Source organism: Phocoena sinus, chromosome 2, assembly GCF_008692025.1.
Source record: "Phocoena sinus isolate mPhoSin1 chromosome 2, mPhoSin1.pri, whole genome shotgun sequence".
Taxonomy (NCBI): domain Eukaryota; kingdom Metazoa; phylum Chordata; class Mammalia; order Artiodactyla; family Phocoenidae; genus Phocoena; species Phocoena sinus.
Window position 1 is genome coordinate 128446134 of NC_045764.1, and position 21488 is coordinate 128467621.

The 21488-nt window shown below is 41.1% G+C and overlaps 1 protein-coding gene across 3 annotated transcripts in view; it reads right to left on the reverse strand.

Moving 5' to 3' along the window:
• Positions 1–890: 890 nt before the first annotated feature.
• The window catches only part of PYGL (glycogen phosphorylase L), a 53296-nt gene continuing 32698 nt past the window's right edge, over positions 891–21488 (reverse strand). For all 3 annotated transcript variants that reach the window (XM_032623821.1, XM_032623822.1, XM_032623823.1), the window contains exons 17-21: positions 19823–20030; positions 18397–18531; positions 17909–17975; positions 13972–14144; positions 891–2340 (exon numbers count right to left, since the gene is read on the reverse strand). In XM_032623821.1, the coding sequence (XP_032479712.1) occupies positions 2328–2340; positions 13972–14144; positions 17909–17975; positions 18397–18531; positions 19823–20030 (596 nt within the window). In that variant the 3' untranslated portion in view covers positions 891–2327. The remainder of the gene's footprint in view (positions 2341–13971; positions 14145–17908; positions 17976–18396; positions 18532–19822; positions 20031–21488) is intronic.

A 21488-nucleotide genomic window follows, 5' to 3' on the forward strand; every position in this document is an offset into this window, starting at 1 on the left:
AGTGGATTGCATTTCAACAAACCACACCTAAGAATTGCAGTCTTGGAAGCATGATTGGTATAGGAGTCAGAAGAACTACAACAGTAAATGGTTAAAAGGGGTTATCTCGGCATGGGAGAGGGGGGGTAAGGCAGTAGTGGTTTTCATTATAAGACGTTTGTGGCATTATATTTTAATTTTTACCATGTGCATATATATTAAGCAGATAAATATCTGTATGTAAATATATTGACTATTTACATATAATAATCCATTATATATTCTAATAGTATATAAACATATAAATATAAATATGTATCTGATTGACATAAGGAGGTTTCAGACTTTGGCAAGGATAGAGAAGTCTTCTCTCTGTCCATGTTGGCTGAAACCTTTCCTTGCTTTCCAGGCACACAGTTTCTAGCTGCCGGTGAGGGGAGGATGCTAAGGGGAAGGGCTGTAGCTGCTACGAAGCAGCCCTCCATGACGGCAACCCAATTACTGTTTATCTTCATGGCGGTGCAGAACACAAGTCAGTTGCCTTTGCTTGGATGTTTTTTTTTTTTTACAGAGTGAAAGAGTATTTCAGCCCTGTGGGGGAATGTAAGGCAGAGCTCAGTTTTTAGGTCTGTAAGCATCCCTTCACATATTTTTTTCCCTTTGTTGAAATTTGAGGGTGTTCTGGCAATAGGCTTCTCTTTTAAAAAAATCTATATATTCTATATGTAGAATAATGTGGATCCTTAACTGAAAGGGAAACTAACTTCCAAAATTTGGATACTGATTTCAAAGAAGGCAATGGTTCCTTTACTCCCTAAGAGTGTCAGAAATGATGGATCAAATCCATGGACGACTGGGTAGGGAGTAGGCATGAGGTATGGAGAAAAGGAAGAGCAGTTTCCACATCAGTGGTCTTCTCACAGAACCACACGGAGATTCATTTATTTGGCACGAATCCTATTAATCAAAAGTATGGATTCCCTAGGAGAGATCACCTGGAATTCTGATCACGGCTACTGGGGGCCACCTGACTAATTCTAGTCTGGAATACTGATGCCTCGGCCTGCTCTCTGTGGTCCCAACCTTGCTTGGTAACCAAGAGCACCTCCCAGGAGGCTGGCTGTCCTTTGGTGCACTGCCAGTCCCTCTGTGGGCCTGTGTCATTATGGTGGGTGATGAGTATTGGCTGTGACTGCGGGTCTCAGCATGGGGGAGGGGCGATGTGCCTCAGAGACCCCGCAGACCTCGCTCTGTCTCTGGGAGGACACTTCAAACTCAGTGACAAGGTCTGGAATCTGCCCCTCGGCTCCCCTGCCTCTGTCTCTTTTACTCACTGTCTTTTTGTGTCAGAAGATGGCCTTGTCAAGACTTGCCTTTGCTCAAGGGGCTTTCCTGAGGTGTATGTTTCAGAGTCACATTTACAGAGATTTCCTGTGAAATCAACATTGCTTAACCTTGTTCTGATTGTGTAGACTTGGGCACTGCGTTACAATGCATTTTTATTTAAAGGGTCATGTGAATCACACAGTCACGTCTGCCCTCTGAGTGAATCCGCTCTTGCCCTCAGTTATCGCAGATTTCCTGGTTTGGGGTCAGCTGCACCTTCCTGTCTCCTGCCCGGAAGTCTCAGCTTGCTCTCAGCAGTACTGAGCTGGAAGGAGGCCAAATGACAGATCGCAGGGAACCTTGATGAAAGCAGTGGTTCTATACTTGGGATCCACAGAAGCCCCAGAGAGTCCATGAACTCCCAACCCAAAATTGTACACAAAATTTGAAGAGTGGATACATTTTTCAGGGCAGTGGGTCCATAGCTTTAATTACATGTTCAAAGGGCTCCATGACGCACTAAGGTTTAAGAAACTTGGCTCTAAAACAAATTCAAATGCTTTTTTAAAGAATCCTCTGCCTTTTGAATCATCTTTATCTCCCTTTTATGTGGTTAATACAGAGTAGACTGTGGTTCTTTCGGAAAAAAAGTATTTCTTGTACCTCCAGGGCTGTGAGTCTTTCCTTCACTTCATCTTGCACCTCATGGCAGAGTGGAGAGGATGCAGGCAGATCTTCCTTTAGTGAACTTGATTATATCATCCCTTTTTCTGAAAAGCCACTTTCTGGAACTTATTTTCCTTTAGCTTCTAGAAGTATTCTTAGAAATAGGTTTTGCTGTGCAGCAGTGGAAGGAGATGGATTGTCAGCAGTTCAGTCAAATGCTTACGTTGAGAAGCGCTAGCGGTCCGGGCAGCCGGTGCTCAGTTGGGGGAAGGCGGCAGCAGAGGGGAGCTGTGGGTCATTCACCCTGACACAGGCGCGTGGGCTATGACACCTAGAAGCATTGCCCTCTCTCCTGGTTATTTGTCTAACCTGAAAAAGAAAGGTGTGAGATCAGATGCCAGCAGCATGGTAGTGATTTCTGTCACAATGTTTGGACACAGGCAGGCCCAGGTGTGAATCTTGGTTCTGCTGCTGGCCATTTGGGTGTCTGTGAACAAGTTACTTAAGCTCTCCAAGGCTCGGTTTCTTTCTCTGTAAAATGTGGAGAACACATACCTTGTAGGACTGTTGTGAGAATTAAGTAAAGATTTAAAAGTGCCTGCACAGTCAACTTTTGTCCCCTTTTATCTCCCTTCCCTTCGTCTATCACTGTATTTTTTTTCATTTAAAATTATGTTTTTATATTCTTTTCTCATTTATCTATTTGGGGCTGGCAGTGGTTTCATGTAACCAAGTGATCTCTTTATTTTTGCTCAATATTAACTCTTTATCTGTTCATACTTAATATAAATATCTCCCCGTTATTTGCTTCCTTCTACTACAACTCTGTGGAGTTCTTATCCTCCAGGAAATTCCTAAAAACAGGCATTTACTATGTACCAAGGTACTTTAATACATAATCTCATGCAACCTTCCAACGATCCTGAAGGTATTATTTTTCACTTCTCAGACTATATTTACACAGTTAGATGTTAAGTGGCTTTCCCAAGGTCAGACAGCTGCTAAGCGACAGAGCCAGGTGTGACCCAGGCTGTGTGGTCCTATTCTGCCATGCTGCTTTCCTTCTTTCCCGTTGAGCCTGATCTTCTCAAGTTTGAAGTCAAACACCAGATTTCAGACATGCATTTTTCCCTACCTATTAAGCCATCATAACCAGGATTATGGAAGTGTGGAGGAGGTGAGACCACCTTTTCTGTTTACATCTCCCAATTAAAGTGATCACAGCTCCTTTGTCATCTAGGTGCTGAGTGACGGTGGTTTTCATGTCTTGTCTGTTGACTTCGGAGGTATGTGTTAGGAAAAGTGTACAAAGATTTTTCAGTAAGAAGGGGCCTTTTGATAGCCCTCATTTTGGAGGCAGTGATATTGTGTTTGCCTTTCCTTGCTGCCAGGGTTCAGGGACTCGACGGGTAAACCCACAGAGGATGCGCTGACTGCGGATGCCGTCTGTGTCTATGAATGGACCAAGGCGAGAAATGGTACCACCCCTGTGTGTCTCTGGGGCCACTCTCTGGGAACAGGGTGAGTGGGGTCTGAAGATGGGTGCTGCGGTGGGTCCTTGGGGCGTTAGTGTCATATTATAGGCAGCAGTGGGCAGCAGGAGGACCCTTGAGCTAGGAGATAGTTTCTCTCAGGTTCCACGTGGGGCTAGTGACCTTACACCTCAGCATGCCTGTCTGTAATATAAGGGAGGGTCTAGCTCTCCGGCTGTCTATGACACTGAAGCCCATTCCAGAACTCTCCTTGAGCGTTTTAAATGAAAGCATTCTTGTTTAGGGCCAGTGGAACCCCTTGACATCCTGTGAAAAATTTTGTGTCTGTGCACATGCGAGGGTCAAAAGCTTTCATCAGATGCTCATACTGGATGTTGCATTTTGTACTGTTTACTTGACTGTTAAGTCACTGCTTCGCATATGTACTAATTTTCATTGCTTTACAGAGTTGCAACAAATGCTGCAAAAGTTCTAGAAGATAAAGGTATGATAAAATGCTTATTTTACATCGTGTAATTTCTTGGCTTGATGTGGGAAAAGAAAAACAGCGAAGAGACTATTGTGTACAATCTGAACACAGAGATACCTGGAGCGCCCCAACTTTAGACAGTTCCTGATAGTCTAATAAACTCTTTTTTCTGTTTAATATACACAATACCTGCTTTTCAGAGTTATGAAATTAAAAGTAAATACTAAGGAAAGAGTTAAAATTACCTTAAAAGAGCCCTCACTGTGAAGTGATAATAAGTGTTGTTATGGAGTAATCTGGATTACAGGGGAGGAAAATAATACATTATGAAGTAATAGGCAGGACTTGCTTTCTGCAGCCCTCCTTACATAATATTTATATCAGTGTTTCTCAAAGTGTTCTGAGAACTGCCTTTGTCAGAATCTGCAGGGGGTGTTTGTTAGAAACACAGGTGACAGCTAGGTGGATCCTAGCTGTCTTCATAAAATGGAATCCCTGTGACTAAGGCCAGGTGATCTTGATACGTGTTAAAAGCTTGTAATCACTTGCAGTGTATCTTAAACTTTACGTGGCAATACAGGTCAGGGTGAGTTACCGTAAACATTTTAAAGTGTGTCACCTGCTATACACAATCTTAATTACTTATGGAAATAAAACAAATGTCATTTCATTGGTCCTCTAAACTCTCATGGCTCCTTCAATGTTGACAATGATGAATTACCTGAATTAAATTCCCACATAAATGAATACTTGACTTCCTGGATAATGCAATTACCTTAGGACATTTTAATTACATTAAGTCCCCAACTTATGAACTCTTGCTACCATGTATTTTAATTTTCTCTATATTACATACTCCATAAAAATGATTATTCTCATACTATAAAGTCAGTATTTAGATTTACCCTTTTCTTTGCTGTTTATTTCCAGCATCGCTGTGCTTCCATCTGGGATTTTTCTTCCACCTGTCTGTTGGTGAAGATTTCTCTCAGTTTTGGTCTGAAAATGTCTTTATTTCATCTTCATTTTTGAAGGCTATTTTCCCTGGGCATAGAGTTCTAGAGTGGCAGTCATTTATTTCAACCTTTCTAAGATGCCATCCACTTTGTTCTTGCTTTTACAGTTTCATTAGAAAGTCAGCTGCCAGTCTTACTGTTGCTCCTTTAAAGATAATGTTTACTTTTTCTTTTGGTTATTTTTGAGATTTTTTTCTTTGTTTTTCAGCATTTTTACTCTGATTTTCCTAGGTATTCTTGGTACTTATCCTGCTTAACTGTGGCCTGATACTCATCCATTTTGGAAAATTGTTGGTCATTATATCTTCAAATATTATGCCTGCTCCATTCTTTGTCTTCTCTTTATCTGGGACTATAATTATATATATATATATATATTTTTTTTTATCTGTTCCCATGTCTTATATGTTTCCAGTGTTCTTTTCTGAGTTTTCCAGACATTTTTCTCTTTGTGCTCTAACTTAAATATATTTACATATATTTTACACATTATATCCTGTTCAATATATCATACGAAATTTTCTTTAACATTAAAGTTTTAATAAATATTTTACTATTTTACCATTTGTTATTTTCAAGTACATATACAGTAACTCCAATGTTTAGATCTTTTGTTTTCAGAGGGAGTGTTGGCCAAAACAACCTCGTCAGCCTCTGCCGAACACTCTCCCTTCCTGTAGTACTTTGCTTTCTTAAATTATCCAAGTCATGAAAATCTGTTTGTGTTTTAGAAGAAGGTAGTGGTTTTGAATTATCACGTACCTAGGAATGAAATCTCTTTAGCGAGGGTGCTAGTTAAAAATGCACATTGTCACACTCCCCACTCCCTAGATACTGACTTCTGACTGGACTCTGGTGTGGGTTCATGAGTTTGCATTATTAATAAGATTCACAACTGATTTTGATGTAGGTAGTTCATGTACAAGACCTTGAAGATCCCTTATTTAGGAAAGATAGTATTGAAATATGATAGGGGAGTTATTTCTTTTTTCTTCTTTTCAAGGATTTCCAGTTGATGCTATTATCTTGGAGGCTCCATTTACCAACATATGGGTTGCAAGAATCAATTATCCCTTGTTAAAGGTGAGTGATAGATCTTTACAAGATGTCAAAGTGTAGGTTGTTTCCACACGTTTATTAACAATTTTCCTTTTCTTAACTAGTTTTATATATTTCTAAGTTATTCTAACTTACAATTTTCCTTTTCTTAACTAGTTTTATATATTTCTAAGTTATTCTAACTTGTGATAGGTTATTAGCCAGTTGCTATTAAAGGGGGGCACAACGGCTTTTGGATTTTGTAGTCCTTTTATTTCCTTCTAATAGATTGAGCCAAAGCTTTTTTTTCCCCATTAACTAACTGTACCTCGTATCTTTTATAATTTTTTTCATAGATAGACTTGACTTAGGTTTGTTTATTTATTATTCCTTTTAAAGTGAAAACAGACCTCTCATACATCATTTTCAGCCCTATGAATGTCAACCACATCTTTCATTATTTTATGAGAAGGAAATCTCTAGAGAATTCAAGGAAGTTGCTGAATGGTTTTACACAGCATCCCAGGTAGAGAAGATGATCTTTCCAAGAAGATAAAGAATTGACTGACAAGATGTGTTTTTTTTAATCTGTTGTATATATTATCCTAATTTTATAATTTCATTCCATGTCTGATGCTCAGTTGCTTATAGTCATACCTCCATAGAAATGTTAGAAAATGAGAGGGGGGTGGGTAAGATTCTTAGAGGGGACATATGGCCCAAGTTTGTAAATTGTCGATTAATCTTGGAAGGCATCTTAAGGGTACTTTTTTAAAAAAATTAATTAATTAATTAAATTTTTGGCTGTGTTAGGTCTCCATTGCTGCGTGCAGGCTTTCTCTGGTTGCGCCAGGCGGGGGCTACTCTTCGTTGCAGTGCGTGGGCTTCTCATTGCAGTGGCTTCTCTTGTTGTGGAGCATGGGCTCTAGGCGCATGGGCTTCAGTAGTTGTGGCATGTGGGCTCAGTAGTTGTGGCTCACGGGCTCTAGAGCACAGGCTCAGTAGTTGTGGCGCATGGGCTTAGTTGCTCCGCGGCATGTGGGATCTTCCTGGACCAGGGATCAAACCCATGTCCCCTGCATTGGCAGGCAGATTCTTAACTACTGCGCACCAGGGAAGTCCCAATGCTTCTTAACATAAAGTCAACTTTGTCCAATATTAATATACCTTTGTCTTGAGTAGTGTTTGCATGATATGTCATTTTCTATTCCTTGACTTTCAACTTTTCTGAAATCTTATATTTAATATATATCTTTTGTAAGCAACATATAGTACAGTTTTGATTTCTTTTTCAGTATGACAAACGTCTGTTAATCGTAGTATTTAGTCTGTGTACATTTAATGTAATTACGATATTATTTAGGCTTAAATCTACTCTCTCTGTTTTCTATTTGTGTCATCTGTTCTGTGTTCTTTTGCCTCTACTTTCTGGCTTTCTTCTGACTTGGCAGCTGTCTCAAGGAGAAAAGTGTATTGAGTGTCAGGCTCACCTCTCTGGGCTTCCCTTCTCTCTGGGATCTAGGCCACTCAAGACCTCATTACTTTGGTAGGTCTCTGATACCTTCACAGAAACGTTTTTAAAATATTTTCTTTAAGAACCATGGCTCTGGTGTCAGACTTTCTGGGTTTTTTTCCCCAGGGGTGTCACTTAACAGCTGTGTAATCTTGGACTAACTGTTTTTAATGCTTCATCTATAAATGGGTGTAATCACAGTCTATCAAGATTGTTGTGGTAGATTCACATATGAAAAGCATGTTTGATAGTGCCTGATACAGAGTAAGCACTCAATGGCCGTTAGCTATTTTTATTATCAGTGGAGTGCCGTAATTCTGAACATTACTGTTGAATAAAAAAGTGTAGGTGGGATGAGACACGGATGTAGTGAAAGGCATAGGTCCTTACCCTCAAGACGTTTCTTGTCTAGTTGGGGAGATAGGAAATTAACGGGGGGTATAAAGTAATGATGTGGATTTCCGAGCATCAGTTGGGAGTCAATTTCATTACTCAGCATAGTGGAAAAAGACCATGGGCTATGAAGCTAGACAGATTTGGATTTGGGTTCAAATTTGGCCTCTGCCACTAACCAATTATGACTTTGGTAAATTATCTCCCTTTGTTGTATTTTTCCTATTTCTATAATGAGGTTGGTACTGCATAGGGTTGTGTTGAATTAAGTAAAATAATCGTGCAAAAATATGGGCATTCAACAAATGCTTGTTCCTTTTTTCCACTCTTTCTATAATACAGTAGACTAAGTTAGGTGTTAGGGGAGGACCTATCAATATCAGGGTAGGGAGAATTCAGGGAAGAGAAGGGTCTTGTGTGCAGGTGTGACCGATGATGACTTACAGGGAGATAGGATCTAAGCTCATTTCTTGAAGGCGAGGGAGAGCAGTTAGAAAACACAGACAGGAGGGGAGAATGTGAGCCAAGGCACGGGGCCAGAATGGGGTGATTATGTTATGAAATAGCTGAGAGTCACGGAGGACCTCTATATAAGATCTTTCACACGCGTCATTCTTTTAAATCCTCACAGCACCTCTGAGTCTGGCACCATTGCCTCCACTGAGCGAAATGGAGGCTTAAAGGCTTGCCCAATTGCCACATACCCTATAGAGAGGAAACGGGACTCGATCCCGCATTTTCTAACTCCAGGCAGTCAGATGGAGGTGTGCAGCTTTTGGGATGAAAGACTGTGGCCAGATGCGGATGGGCTTACAGCCAAGATAGGAGTTTTTTGTCTGTTTAAATAGATAGTGTTCCACTCCCAAAGCTTTGTAACAGCAGATTTCAGGTAACTGGTATTTTAAGAATATTTATCTGGTGGAATTTGAAGCCAGGGAAACAATTAGGAGCCCCTCGCTGTGGTCTGGGCTGGAGGGGTGGTCTGACCTGTGAGTCTCGAGGGGCACTTCTGGCTGGAGAGGAGTGAGGGATAAGGGGAGTAGACTGACCGGGGCCCGGTTTCTCCTTATGCCTTCGTAATTTGAGATGAATTGCTGAAGGGCTTCTCTTACTGAATTCTCCTCAGAGGAGTCCTGATTCCAGGGGTAGCAGAACCAGAAGACAAAGGAAAGAGAAAACCAAGAAATCTTGCCCTTAGCACGGGTAAGAGGAGGGCAAAGGAAGGAAGGGAAAGAGAAGCAGTATTGGGATTTCCAGACTGTCCCCAAACGTGAGTCATTTGCTGTGAGACCACGCAAAAAATGCAGGCCAGACCGACCCTGGGAAACCACGCAGGTTTCTGCAAGCAGCAGGCCCATGTCAAAACTGTGAAGCAGAAGAAGTTTGCCTTTACTGACCTCGACCTGCATATTCTGTACCCATTTCCCTACCAAATTCCCTACCAGGCATGAATTTCCTTTTTATAATCAGGAAAAAAAAATTTTTTTAAAGGTCCTTATATTTGGAAAGTTACTATTCTCTCTATTACTACAGTTCATAGTGGGAGACTACAGCAAATGACATATTATAGCGCTGGGGCAATGACCACTAACTCTTATTTCTCCATACTCATAAAGGAGCAGTGACAAGCAGAAATCTAAAACTTGCTTCTACACTGAACCTGAACATAATTCTTTTCTTTTTAAACTGCAAAGCAGACGTCTGCATTTATGGCCCCAGCCTACCTATTCTGTACCCACTCCCTTCCCTTGGCGACGTCCCACTTACTACATTGCACCCCCCTCCCTGCTCAGCACCGCAGAGGAATACACATAATATACTTTGTTGGTCTTTTCTCTTTGCAAATCTGTTCCAAGGAATAAACTCTGAATGAAATTCAGTCACACTGATGAAAATGACAGATAATAGCTTAAAGTGTACATCAGGGATATTTGCACAGTCGATTCATTCCTTCTTTAGCAAATATTTATCAGGTGTCTATTAGGTACCAGGAACTTTTCTAGGTTCTGGGGATACCACAGGGAATAAGAAAGTTGTGGTCTAAGCTCCTATGAAGTTTGTATAGTTGCTGGAGAGGCACATAGAAGACAAGTATGCAATAAGAGGATTTTGAATAGTGAGAAGTGCTGTAAAAGTAATAAAATGATGTGAAAGGAATGACTGGGAGGTGATGGGGGGACAAGGTTCGATGGCTAGTTAGGGGAGGACCTCTTTGAAGAAGTATCATCTAAACTGAGACTTGCATGACAAGGAGCCAGTTGTCATGGCAGAATCTGGAGGTCTCGGCTGAGGGAAGAGAAAGGCAAGGGCCCTGCAGTGGGATCCAGGCTGACGTGTTCCAGGAGCAGAAGACAGCAGGGCCTGGGGGTGGAGAGGAGTGGGCTTAGTGATAGGCGACAGAGGCTGTAGCCAGATTCTCTAAGGCCTCCAAGGCCAAGGTGATGCTTGGGTTTAATCCACGTGCCTTTGAAGGATGTGAAGCAAAAGAGGGATGTGATGAGAGCTGCACGTTAAAATGATCACTCTGGTTTCCCTGTGGGAACTGGGTTACAGCAGGGCGAGGGTGGAACAGGAAGCCACCTGGATTGTTGGTGTAATCCAAGCAAGAGATGAGGGCTGGGTTAGGCTGGGTGATTAGTGGAAATGGAGAGAACTGAATGGACTTGGGAGTAGTTTAGAGGCAGGGTTAAAAGTTTGAGGAAGGTGCAGTATTGCTCAGGGTTTATGTCCTTTCCTCATTTTCAGTTGAAATGGATGTTTTTAGGGCATATAAGCTAATTTACCTTTCGACTTAATCAAAATATGGCAAGCGCTGATTTAGCTAGCATTCTTTTTACTGGAACTTTCCATTAATGAGGAAATTCAGTATGTTTAGAATGATAATTGTTATATTTGGAGTCCTGTGGTCATTATTAAAACCTAAAATGCCTTTTTAAAGCATTGCAATATTAAATCATATTCAACAGAGTTTATAATGTTCAAATCCTTTAAAGCCAATTATCTATGTATTGTATACTTTGTATATCTATGTATTGTATACTTTATCTATGTATTGTATACTTTATCAGAATTTCTAACTAATCAGAATATTCTTTTCCCCAACTAAACCACTTAATTATTCTGCAGTTCACTGTAGAAGCAATTTTTAGATTATGCGTATCACTGCTCCTTTATGAGTATGAAGAAATAAGTTAGTGGTGCTACTTGTACTTTAAAAAAAGATAAGTAAAAACCACAAAATGTTTAATGTGATTATCTATGGATGGTGGGATTATGTGTGATTTGTTTCTTCTTTCTTCTATTTTCCAAATTTCCTACAATAATGTGAATTACTTTTAAAACATAAAAGTTATATTTCCAAAAAAAAGTTTATTATATTTAGAAACTCACTACTCTCTATATTACTACAGTTCATAGTGGGAAACTATAACAAATGACATAGCTATAGGCCATGTTTCAATTTTTTTTTCCTTTTTAAAAAATAGATTTACTGGAAACTTCCAGGATTTTTAAGCACGGTTATGGATGCCCTGAGGAAAGACGAACTAGTCTTCCCCAGTGATGAAAAGTAACTTAATGACGTAAAGATGTCCATTATTACTATATCTATAGGATCTGGTGGGTAATTCTCATGTGACTTATTGAATGGGGAGATGACCAGTCTGAATGAGTAGGTGAGAATTCTTAGATGGGCACTAGGATTTGGGGTAAGGTATCTACAGTATCTACAAATTTTTAGTATTTGGTATTATCCTTATGTCTAATTTAGTGACTTTACCAATTCAGTACTTTCTCTGAAGTTATAAAGGGAGTTGTAGGTTTAGGGTGTTTCAGGACCCTTTAAAGGTCCTGTACGGTCTAACCTAGTATTCCTTGGAGGAATCTCTGAGTTCTAGGTCTTATTCCCCATGTAACCAAAATCCATACACCATCCAGCCGAATAACCCAGCAGCAAGTCCAGTGACTAGAATCTGGCAAGTTAGCCTCTCACAGTTGGAGAATCTCGAGTGCCTACAAATAGGCAGTCGTTATCAGTATTTTTTCTATTTCAGCATACTTGCGGGATCTACCATCCTCAGGAGTAACAGCGAGTCACTGTGGCAGGGGTGGATGGTATCAGAATTTGGAAGGGGACAGGGAAGCACTATTAGTCATTCTTCATGTCATAGCCTTTTTGAATTACCAGATAGGAAGGTGACCAGGAGGCTAATCAAACCTATTGATCTCATGTCCATCCTGTACATTTATGGGGAAATGTAAACAAATTGCTACAAAGAGTTCTCCTTGGTCCTGTGGTAGTTCTTGTTATTTTTTGGTTTTGACTTACTTTGTTTTCATTTAATTAAAACATTCCAGATATTATGAAATAAGGCAGAATAAGGAAAAGGTGAGGTTCTGCTAATTCTGTACAAATTCAGTGTTTTTGTTCCTTATTTTCAAAAATCACACAGGAATAAATTAAATCAAATAAGCTAAGTAAATTGTATGAGTAAACAGAAGAATCTTGCCTGGAGGAAAAAAAAGTCACTATATGAAGCTTATTGTATATGAAGTTGTATTTCCTGGGAGGGATGGAAAGAGCATTCCTTTATTTTGGGCAAACCTCATGTTTTGCTAAAGGCTTAACTTAGAAGAGGAGAAATCTCAATGTATATTTCTTGAACTGAAAGCTTTTCTTCCACTTGTTCCTAGTGTTAAATTCCTGTCTTCTCCCCTTCTTATCATACACGGTGAGGATGACAAAACAGTGCCTTTGGAATTTGGAAAAAAAGGTAAACTAAGTTCAGCGGCTGACAGAAACATACTCTACTAATTTCACCATTTTCTCAGCCAGCCAAACTTTGATTAGGGCCTAAAGAAGGGTCTCTGACATTATAAGGGGTTCTCTGCACCCCTGAATTGCTGTGCCGCCTGGTGTATACAATACACTGTTGCCACTGTTCCACGAGCTGTGCAGCTTTCAGCTCCTTGGTTGTAGAGGCAACCACTCAGGGATATGCAGGGTGCCCATTATCTCTGACTTAATGGGACTAACTCCTTAAGTTGGCTGTTTCCATACCCTTTTAGGAAAATGAGACTAGGAAAACAACTGCTTCAATGAGCAGCCTTTGAGTCTTTGTCTTTCTGCCCCTTGCAGCTCTATGAAATTGCACACAGTGCATATAGGAACAAAGAGAGGGTGAAGACGGTGATCTTTCCTCCTGGCCTCCAACACACCTTCCTGTGTAAAAGCACCACACTGTTAAAAACCGTGAGGTAAGATTTGCTTTGCTAAATGCAATGAGGGCTGCTCTGGTTTACTTAGACCACGAGGTGGGGAACGCATGTGAGCTCATCTAAGTCCTTTTCCTGCAGAGATTTTCTGAGCCAGCAGTGCGCGTGAGGTCTGAGTACAGCGGAGAGCGAAGACTTGGTCCAAACACCACTTGTGGTGTATATTTCTTATTTTATGTAAAACTGTACCGGGCTGCTTGGGTGAGCTGAAGTTACTGACATTTCTACAAGTCACTTGCCATTTTAGTAAGAGAAAGCATGGATGCTGGGCATTATGGAATGTTCTTGTTTAGCTTGTCATAGTCTACTTTGTGGAACATGCCAAAACTTCACTGTGGAGAATCAGAATTTGGTAAAAATTTGATCCCATCTAAAAATGTACAGTTACCAAACATTCTGGGGATATCTGTGGATAAGGTGGTTTTTGATTTGCACCTAGACAGCAAGCAGTAGCAAGAAAGATGCTCCAATGTAGTTAAATAATTTGTATTTCAGTTTCGTTAATTTAAATGGCATTAAAAAGTTCCAAGCTGTTTTCTAGCTTTCTGAATAGCATTGGGGAAAGTCCTAGCATGCTGTTCAATCTGCTATAAAATAGTAAGATTTGGCACTCATGTAGCCTTTGGAAATTAACACTGTATTTTTAGCCCTAATATAGTCATAGACTTTCCCTCCCAATTCCCAGAGATACTTAACTAGATTATTATTTAATAAAACAAAACAAAATCAAAGAACGTTGTGAAAATGTTGAAGTCCAGTAAGAAGGTATTTTTTCTCAGGACTATTTTACTCAGGACAACTTACTTTCCATTGGCTTTGTCCACCCCACTGCTGGGTTCACGGGACAGGGAAATCTTTATGTCAGAAGGCTCCATGTTCCAGATGTCCCGGGCATACTCCTTAATTGTGCGGTCACTGGAGAATTTCCCTGCGGCGGCTATGTTTCTGAGTACCATGATGTTCCAGGCCTTTGGATTCTGTAAACAAGAATTATACTTGTTTAATTGAATTAAATTAAATTGATGTGCATCTAAGGCTCAGGGCCTGAGTGCCCAACAAGCTGTATGACAAACATCAGGCCAAGCACATCCAAGTACAATTTATGGGGAAAGTGACAGGAGTAAATTGTAATGAATCATAAATACATTTGTTTCACAGTTGGGAGCTGGACAGGGCAGACTGTGCTTTTCTCCTATTTTAGATTATATTTCTCTAAAATGAAAAAGAAAGTATTTTTCACTCTTACAGAAATCCTAATTGGTAATTTCTGCCATAGTTACAATGTTTTGGCATGTAAGCCTTATTTCCCATGCTTCATTTTGAATGAAGATACCTCATCTCCCTTTAAACTACGGGGGAAAGGAAGAGACTAACATTCATTGTCTGCTAGATGCCACGTAAGAAATTTATCCCGTGGCTCACAGCCAGAGCTCGAAAAACACTACTCTAGAACATTAGCTACCATGCAGGCAAACAGTCCCATGGGAGACTTTATTCACCGACTTCTCTTTTCCTGTTTTTTTCAGAAAGTAGATACTCCAATAGGTTTACACTGAATCCCAAATACTCCACTGGGGTTTGAAAACAGGACCAATTAAGGTTTTATCCTAAATAAAAAATATACATCTATATATCTAAATAAAATATATATCTCATAATTTTATGTAAAAAGTATAAGAAGCTATTTATTTTTTATTAACATCTTTATTGGAGTATAATTGCTTTACAGTGTTGTGTAAGTTTCTGCTGTATAACAAAGTGAATCAGCTGTATGCATATGTATATCCCTATCTCCCCTCCCTTTTAGTGGGTCTCCCTCCCACCCTCCTTATCCCACCCCTCTAGGTGGGTCGCAAAGCACCGAGCTGATCTCCCTGTGCTATGCAGCTGAGAATCTACTTAGAGTCTCGTGATTTCGTAAAGAACTCTAAGAAGGAGTTCTATGGAAATGACCAGAATATTATTTGAAAACAACAGCAATGAATTATAAACATTTAAAAGAAAAACTAAAACACAGTCTGAAATTAGTTTATTCAGACTTTGGAAACTTACTAAAATAAGAAAAGAATAAAAGATTCCTCTCTTCACGTTCTTTATTTAAAGGGATAATGACTAGACTTTCCAACCATGTGGGCCATGTTTTCTACGCTTCAACAATACAATTATTGTTAAGAGTAAAAGCTGCAGGGCTTCCCTGGTGGCGCAGTGGTTGAGAGTCCGCCTGCCGATGCAGGGGACACGGGTTCGTGCCCCGGTCTGGGAAGATCCCACATGCCGCGGAGCGGCTGGGCCCGTGAGCCATGGCTGGAGCCTGTGCTCCACAACGGGAGAGGCCACGACAGTGAGAGGCCCGCGTACCGCAAAAAAAAAAAAAAAAAAAAAAAAAAAAAAGTAAAAGCTGCAGTTTACACTAATGAACAAGGAAGATGGAACAGAATGCTGGCCTTCTAGGTGGGCATCCTTTGGATCAGGGCCATCATTTTAGAAGGGACCATTGTGCAAAACCAACATTCACATTTGTGCGTGCCCTCACTCATATTTTCTTCTCCTGCTGTTTCACTTCTGTTTCTTTTCCTATACAGCTTTTCTACATAACAAGCATGGGTTGAGATCAAGAGGAAGGAGCTAGAGGGGGCCATTTTCTTTCCTCTATCTTTGAGTTCTTGGAGGCTGTATGTGGCTGCTCTCTCCAGTGTTCAGGGAGCAGGAAGTGAGCCACTCTGCTTAAATCTAGCACTGCCTCTCCTTGGGAAGTATATAAAACTCTGGTTTATATACACTTTTGGGGGGCTGGATATGCTGTAAAGCAGCACAGGCCTTGAGTGATCCTGTTTTAAAACCCCAAAGGGATATCTGGGATGACTATGGGAACTACCTTGTCACCTGGCTTTGGGAAAGGAATAGAAAGAAATCTTAGCGCAGTATGTTTCTGTCGGAAATAGTGACTGATGTGTCCAGAGGGCAGGAGGTGGAGAGTTTATGTGTTCCCACTGGTCTGGTCTATAATGGCTTTCTAGTTGGAGAGCCAAAATAGAGACTGTGTGGGCAAGGACAGCTACCTCAAGAAGCCCAAGCTGGAGTCTTAGCACAGGGCCAGCCTCGTCCTGTATCTGTTCTTCTGTGGTTTCTACAGTTCCCTACAAGTCTTTCCTATCAGAGATGATCGCCTTTCCATATATTTACTAAATGTACCTAGAGGGCTGGGCTCTTTGGTAAAGATGTATGACTTTGCACATGAAGGGTTACTCACGTGGCTCTAGCCCTTTTCTTTTTTCTCTCTCTCCCTTTCCTTCCTTTTCTTTTCTTTCTTTCTTTCTTTCCTTCTTTCCTCCCTCCCTCCCTCGCTCTCTCTTTCTTTCTTTCCTTGTTTCATTCCTTTTTCTTTTTTTTAAATTCAAATGTGAAACCTGCCCTCTTTCTATACATTTATATTCTATTCATATAGCACCACTCCATGGGTAATCCAGGAGAGGAACTTACTTTACAATTTTCAAATACTAGGGGGGGTCAGTCCTTTCCTGATAAATGAAGGTTCAGCCTTAGAATCAATTTAGCAGATTTTTCTTTTTCTTTTTCTTTTTTTTTACATCTTTATTGGAGTATAATTGGAGTATAACAATGGTGTGTTAGTTTCTGCTTTATAACAAAGTGAATCAGTTTTACATATACATATGTTCCCATATCTCTTCCCTCTTGCGTCTCCCTCCCTCCCACCCTCCCTATCCCACCCCTACAGGCGGTCACAAAGCACCAAGCTGATCTCCCTGTGCTATGCGGCTGCTTTCCACTAACTATCTACCTTACATCTGGTAGTGTATATACGTCCATGCCTCTCTCTCGCTTTGTCACAGCTTACCCTTCCCCCTCCCCATATCCTCAAGTCCATTCTCTAGTAGGTCTGTGTCTTTATTACTGTCTTACCCTAGGTTCTTCATGACATTTTTTTCCCCTTAAATTCCATATATATGTGTTAGCATACGGTATTTGTCTTTCTCTTTCTGACTTACTTCACTCTGTATGACAGACTCTAGGTCTATCCACCTCATTACGAATAGCTCAATTTCGTTTCTTTTTATGGCTGAGTAATATTCCATTGTATATATGTGCCACATCTTCTTTATCCATTCATCCGATGATGGACACCTAGGTTGTTTCCATCTCTGGGCAATTTAGCAGATTTTTCAAATGCTGATGGTGGTCCCACCCACTACTGGGTCAGAATCTCTTAGAAGGCGGTGGGCATCTGTACTTTGAGAAAACTGCTTGGTGATTCTGATGCACTTCTGTTTAAGGGCCCCGGCCCTAAATAGGCTCCTGGAGGGGCCTTGGCTTTGTCCATGCTGGGGCCTCAGTGCCCACATGGTGCCTGCCATGGAGGCACCCAATGCCCCAGTGCCTCTCTGTTGAATAAATGAGTGGGTAAAGTGAGTATTTAATTTCGCTTTATACTCTCAGTCTCTAGGATATGCCTGCTGCATGGTGGGTCCTCAATAAATATTGAATTATTTGTGACTTTTTACTTGGATATTAAAAAACCTACAACTGCAACTGAAATGTCAAATGCCAACCTTTGCCTGAATTCGGGAACAGTCAAGTTTTGATGTGAAAAACCTAAAGAGCTGCCTCACTTCCCATTTTTGATTGGTTGGTGGGGCCCTGTTATTTAGATTTAATAAAAAGAAACCAAAATTTTAATGAACCGTAAACTGGTTTCCTTTGTAAGTCTCGGCCATGTACTCACCATGTACAGCTGACTGACTTTTTCTTGACACTTGACGTAGGCTTCATAGTCTGCAAAAACTTTAAACCTTTTTTTGTGATTAGAAGGAAAAGACAAGAAGCTTCATTAATAGATGTGTGCTAAGATTCCATTCAGAATTCGCTTTTGCTTAATGTCAGGCACGGCTGGCTTACCAATCTGACACTTCTATTCACAAGGGTTTAAACCAGCCCTCAACCTTTCTTCCCACACGTGAGAATGTTATCACACGGATGCATCTGAAAGTTGGGTACACCCGTGGAAGGAGAAAAAGAATACCAAATTTGTGGGTCTTATTCTTAAGTCTTCTCCTTGCATTGTTAGTGGAGAATATCTAATTTTCCTTTCCAAGTCTACGTTAGCTTATCAGATCACAGATCTATGCTAATCTACATGTGTTGCAGTTGGTTTAAGATATTCTCATCCCCTTTCCACGGCCCAAACAGCACCATCTTCTTGTGGGAACTCACCTGTCATGATAAAATAGCATGTTGACTAAGTCTTTGAAGAGGTCAGGCTGCTTGGGAGAAAAGAAGCCCTTGTCAATTTGATCGATGGCCAGCTTTAGCTCTGGAAGTGCCTCGTAATATTCTTTTGCCTTATACCTGTAGGGTCGGGGCCAGGGATAAGAAAAGGTTCTGTTAATGTTAATGACACACTGGACACTACATTAGCTGTGAAAAATGCATTCAGAAATATGGTATTTATAAAGTCATTATAGAGTTCAACAGGGTATAAATAATACTTAACTAGATCCTAACATCTTTTTTCCCAACTAAATTTGATTAGTTCCTTGTAACCAAAGACACTAAGGACAGTAGATAATAAAAATCCTAGTCACAGAGCAATAGTCTAATCCGGTAAAATACAGTAAGATTCATTTCAAAGCAGGCTTTATGGCTCTAAACAAGCGTTGTACAGTTGCTTTTTTTAAAAAAAGATTTATTTATTATTTCTTTCTTTCTTTAATTTATTTTTGGCTGCGTCAGCTCTTAGTTGCAGCACGTGGGATCTTTCATTGTGGCCTGTGGGCTTCTCTCTAGTGTGGCGGCGGGTTTTCTTTTCTCTAGCTGTGGTGTGCAGGCTCCAGGGCGCTTGGGCTCTATAGTTCTGGCGCACGGGTTCCAGAGCTCGTGGTCTCTGTAGTTTGCAACACACGGGCTCAGCAGTTGTGGCGTGCGGGCTTAGTTGCCCCACAGCATGTGGGATCTTAGTCCCCTGACCAGGGATCGAACCCGAATCCCCTGCATTGTAAGGCGGATTCTTTACCACTGGACCACCAGGGAGGTCCCCGACAGTTGCTCTTTGGTCCCACAGATTCCCAAATTTGTTGCTACTGAACAAAAATTTACTTCCAAGGGTTGGGAAGTGTATTTGACACCCTCCAGATTTTGTGATTGCTGTGGTTCCTTTGAGCAGCATCTTTCTTTACTTCTTATTTGAATCCAGGTTAATAAACCTATCCAGGTATTAAGTGGAACAAGTATTCTGGGTGCTTCTATACAACCAGGCCTATCATCTACCACATTTTAGTCCATCTCTTTGAGGTCTTAAAGGAACACTAGATGGTTTAATTAATAGGCAAAAACTTCAACTACACACTGGTTCAGTGTTTTGATCAAAGTAAAGATCACAGATGTGGAGAAGTGAATAGCTCATGAGGCCAGCTCTGTCATGGCTGATAACAAATAGCAACGAGCCCATGTACCTGTGCCCAAGCTCCTTTCACTTTCACTTGCTGCGTGTAACAAGACTAATCTGTGGTCAGGAGGGTCCCCTGACTCATGGGAGATGTTCTGCTGTCACTCTCATGGGACCTGCCTCAATGGGACACCTGGGTGGGCAGGTACCCTCCTGGGGGGGATACCTGCTCAACAAGCAGGAGTGCTCTCTCACCCTTTCTTGTCCAAAGCAGCCACGTCCTCTATTCTCATGCCAAAGATGAACAGGTTCTCTTCCCCGGCTTCCTCGGCCATTTCCACATTGGCCCCATCCATGGTCCCGATAGTCAGGGCCCCGTTCAGCATGAACTTCATATTGCCTGTCCCCGAGGCTTCGGTGCCTGCGGTAGAAATCTGCTCCGACAGATCTGTGGCTGGAATGACTGCAAGCAAGGCATTAGTGATAGAATTAGTGATCCTGGTCTCTCTGGATCTGCTTGTACGGTATCCAAGCATTCACCTAGCTGGCCTGTTCTAATCACTAAAGTAGTATGTGTACATCAAGATAAACACTCAAATGGTGTAGGATGGATCTCACTCTTCCCCTTGACTCTGGCAACCACTTTTGCCCCCTTCTGATGTGCTTCTTGGTGGTTATGGCCACAGTGCTAAATAACTCTATGCTTACACTACTCTTCCTTGGTCTATAAACTTTAAAGAGCATCTACTGACTCTCTGCTATAAAAGTTGACACTACAGTGAAATAAAATTCCTATTTTATGGCAAGACAAGAACAAGTTAAACATGAAAATTTTTCTCTGCCCTTTGGCCTCCTCTCTCCCTTCTCCTGTGCCTTGTGTATCTGCATTAGGCATGGACCAAACCTCCCCATCAGCAGAAATATCTACTCAGCCATAAAGAGCAACGTTCTCCTGGCACCAACAAGACAACTCCTTAAAAGATAACATTCCTTCTTGATCTTGTAAGGGGTCACAATGACCCACCACTTTGTACCTGAAGATCTGGATTGTGTAAACTGTCAACAATACAGCATTTAATGTAGAGCCCCCTGTCTCGAAAAACTTATATAACTGCTTTGACTTCTAATGGGTGGAACAGTTCTTGGAACTTTCTGATCTGCTGTTCCTGGGTTATAATCCTCAGTTTGGCTCAAATAAAATTTTCCATTTCTTTCTTGGACTGGCTGATTAATTTTTTTTATCAACCTTACATTTCTCTTCTCCCCCTTCCTCCTTTCAGTTTTTGTTATGGTTTTATTTTTATTTCTTCTATTTTATAACTTTATAAAATATATCTAAACTTCTCTTTCTTGATCCTTAAAATTCAGAATCTTCCCTGACCCCTCTTTTGCAATCTGAGGAAACTGGATTGTGCCATTCCTTCCACTCTTTACCACCTTCCTTCCACTTTCACTGCAGGGAAATAAGCCACAGGCAACTGAGGTGTGCCCAGGGCAGACCTTTCAGTCTGATTCACACAGAAGTTCCTGCTGCCTGCAGCATCCCTCCGGTGCCTCCACTACAAAGCACAGGACCTGCTTTACTTTGAGAGCTTTACTTTGAGAGCTTATAGACATATCTTCATTTGCGCCCATAAAAATCTGGCTCTTTTTTTCTTTATGCAGACAGTTCTTAAATTGTAACATCAGAGGACCCAAAAACACCTCAGAAAGAGAAAGGTCCCTTTTCAATTCGGGAAAAGGGAGAACACACAGTTGGCATTTGCATGTGGGTGGTGCTTTGTGATGCAAATAAGAAAAAGAAAGGGATGTTGGCTTCTTGCCAGTCTGCCTGTCCCCACATGAGAACTCCACGCCTGCTCTGAGCGCCTGTCTGAGGCACGTCTAAGCCTAGGGCTTTGGCAGCCTGACATCTGCCCTC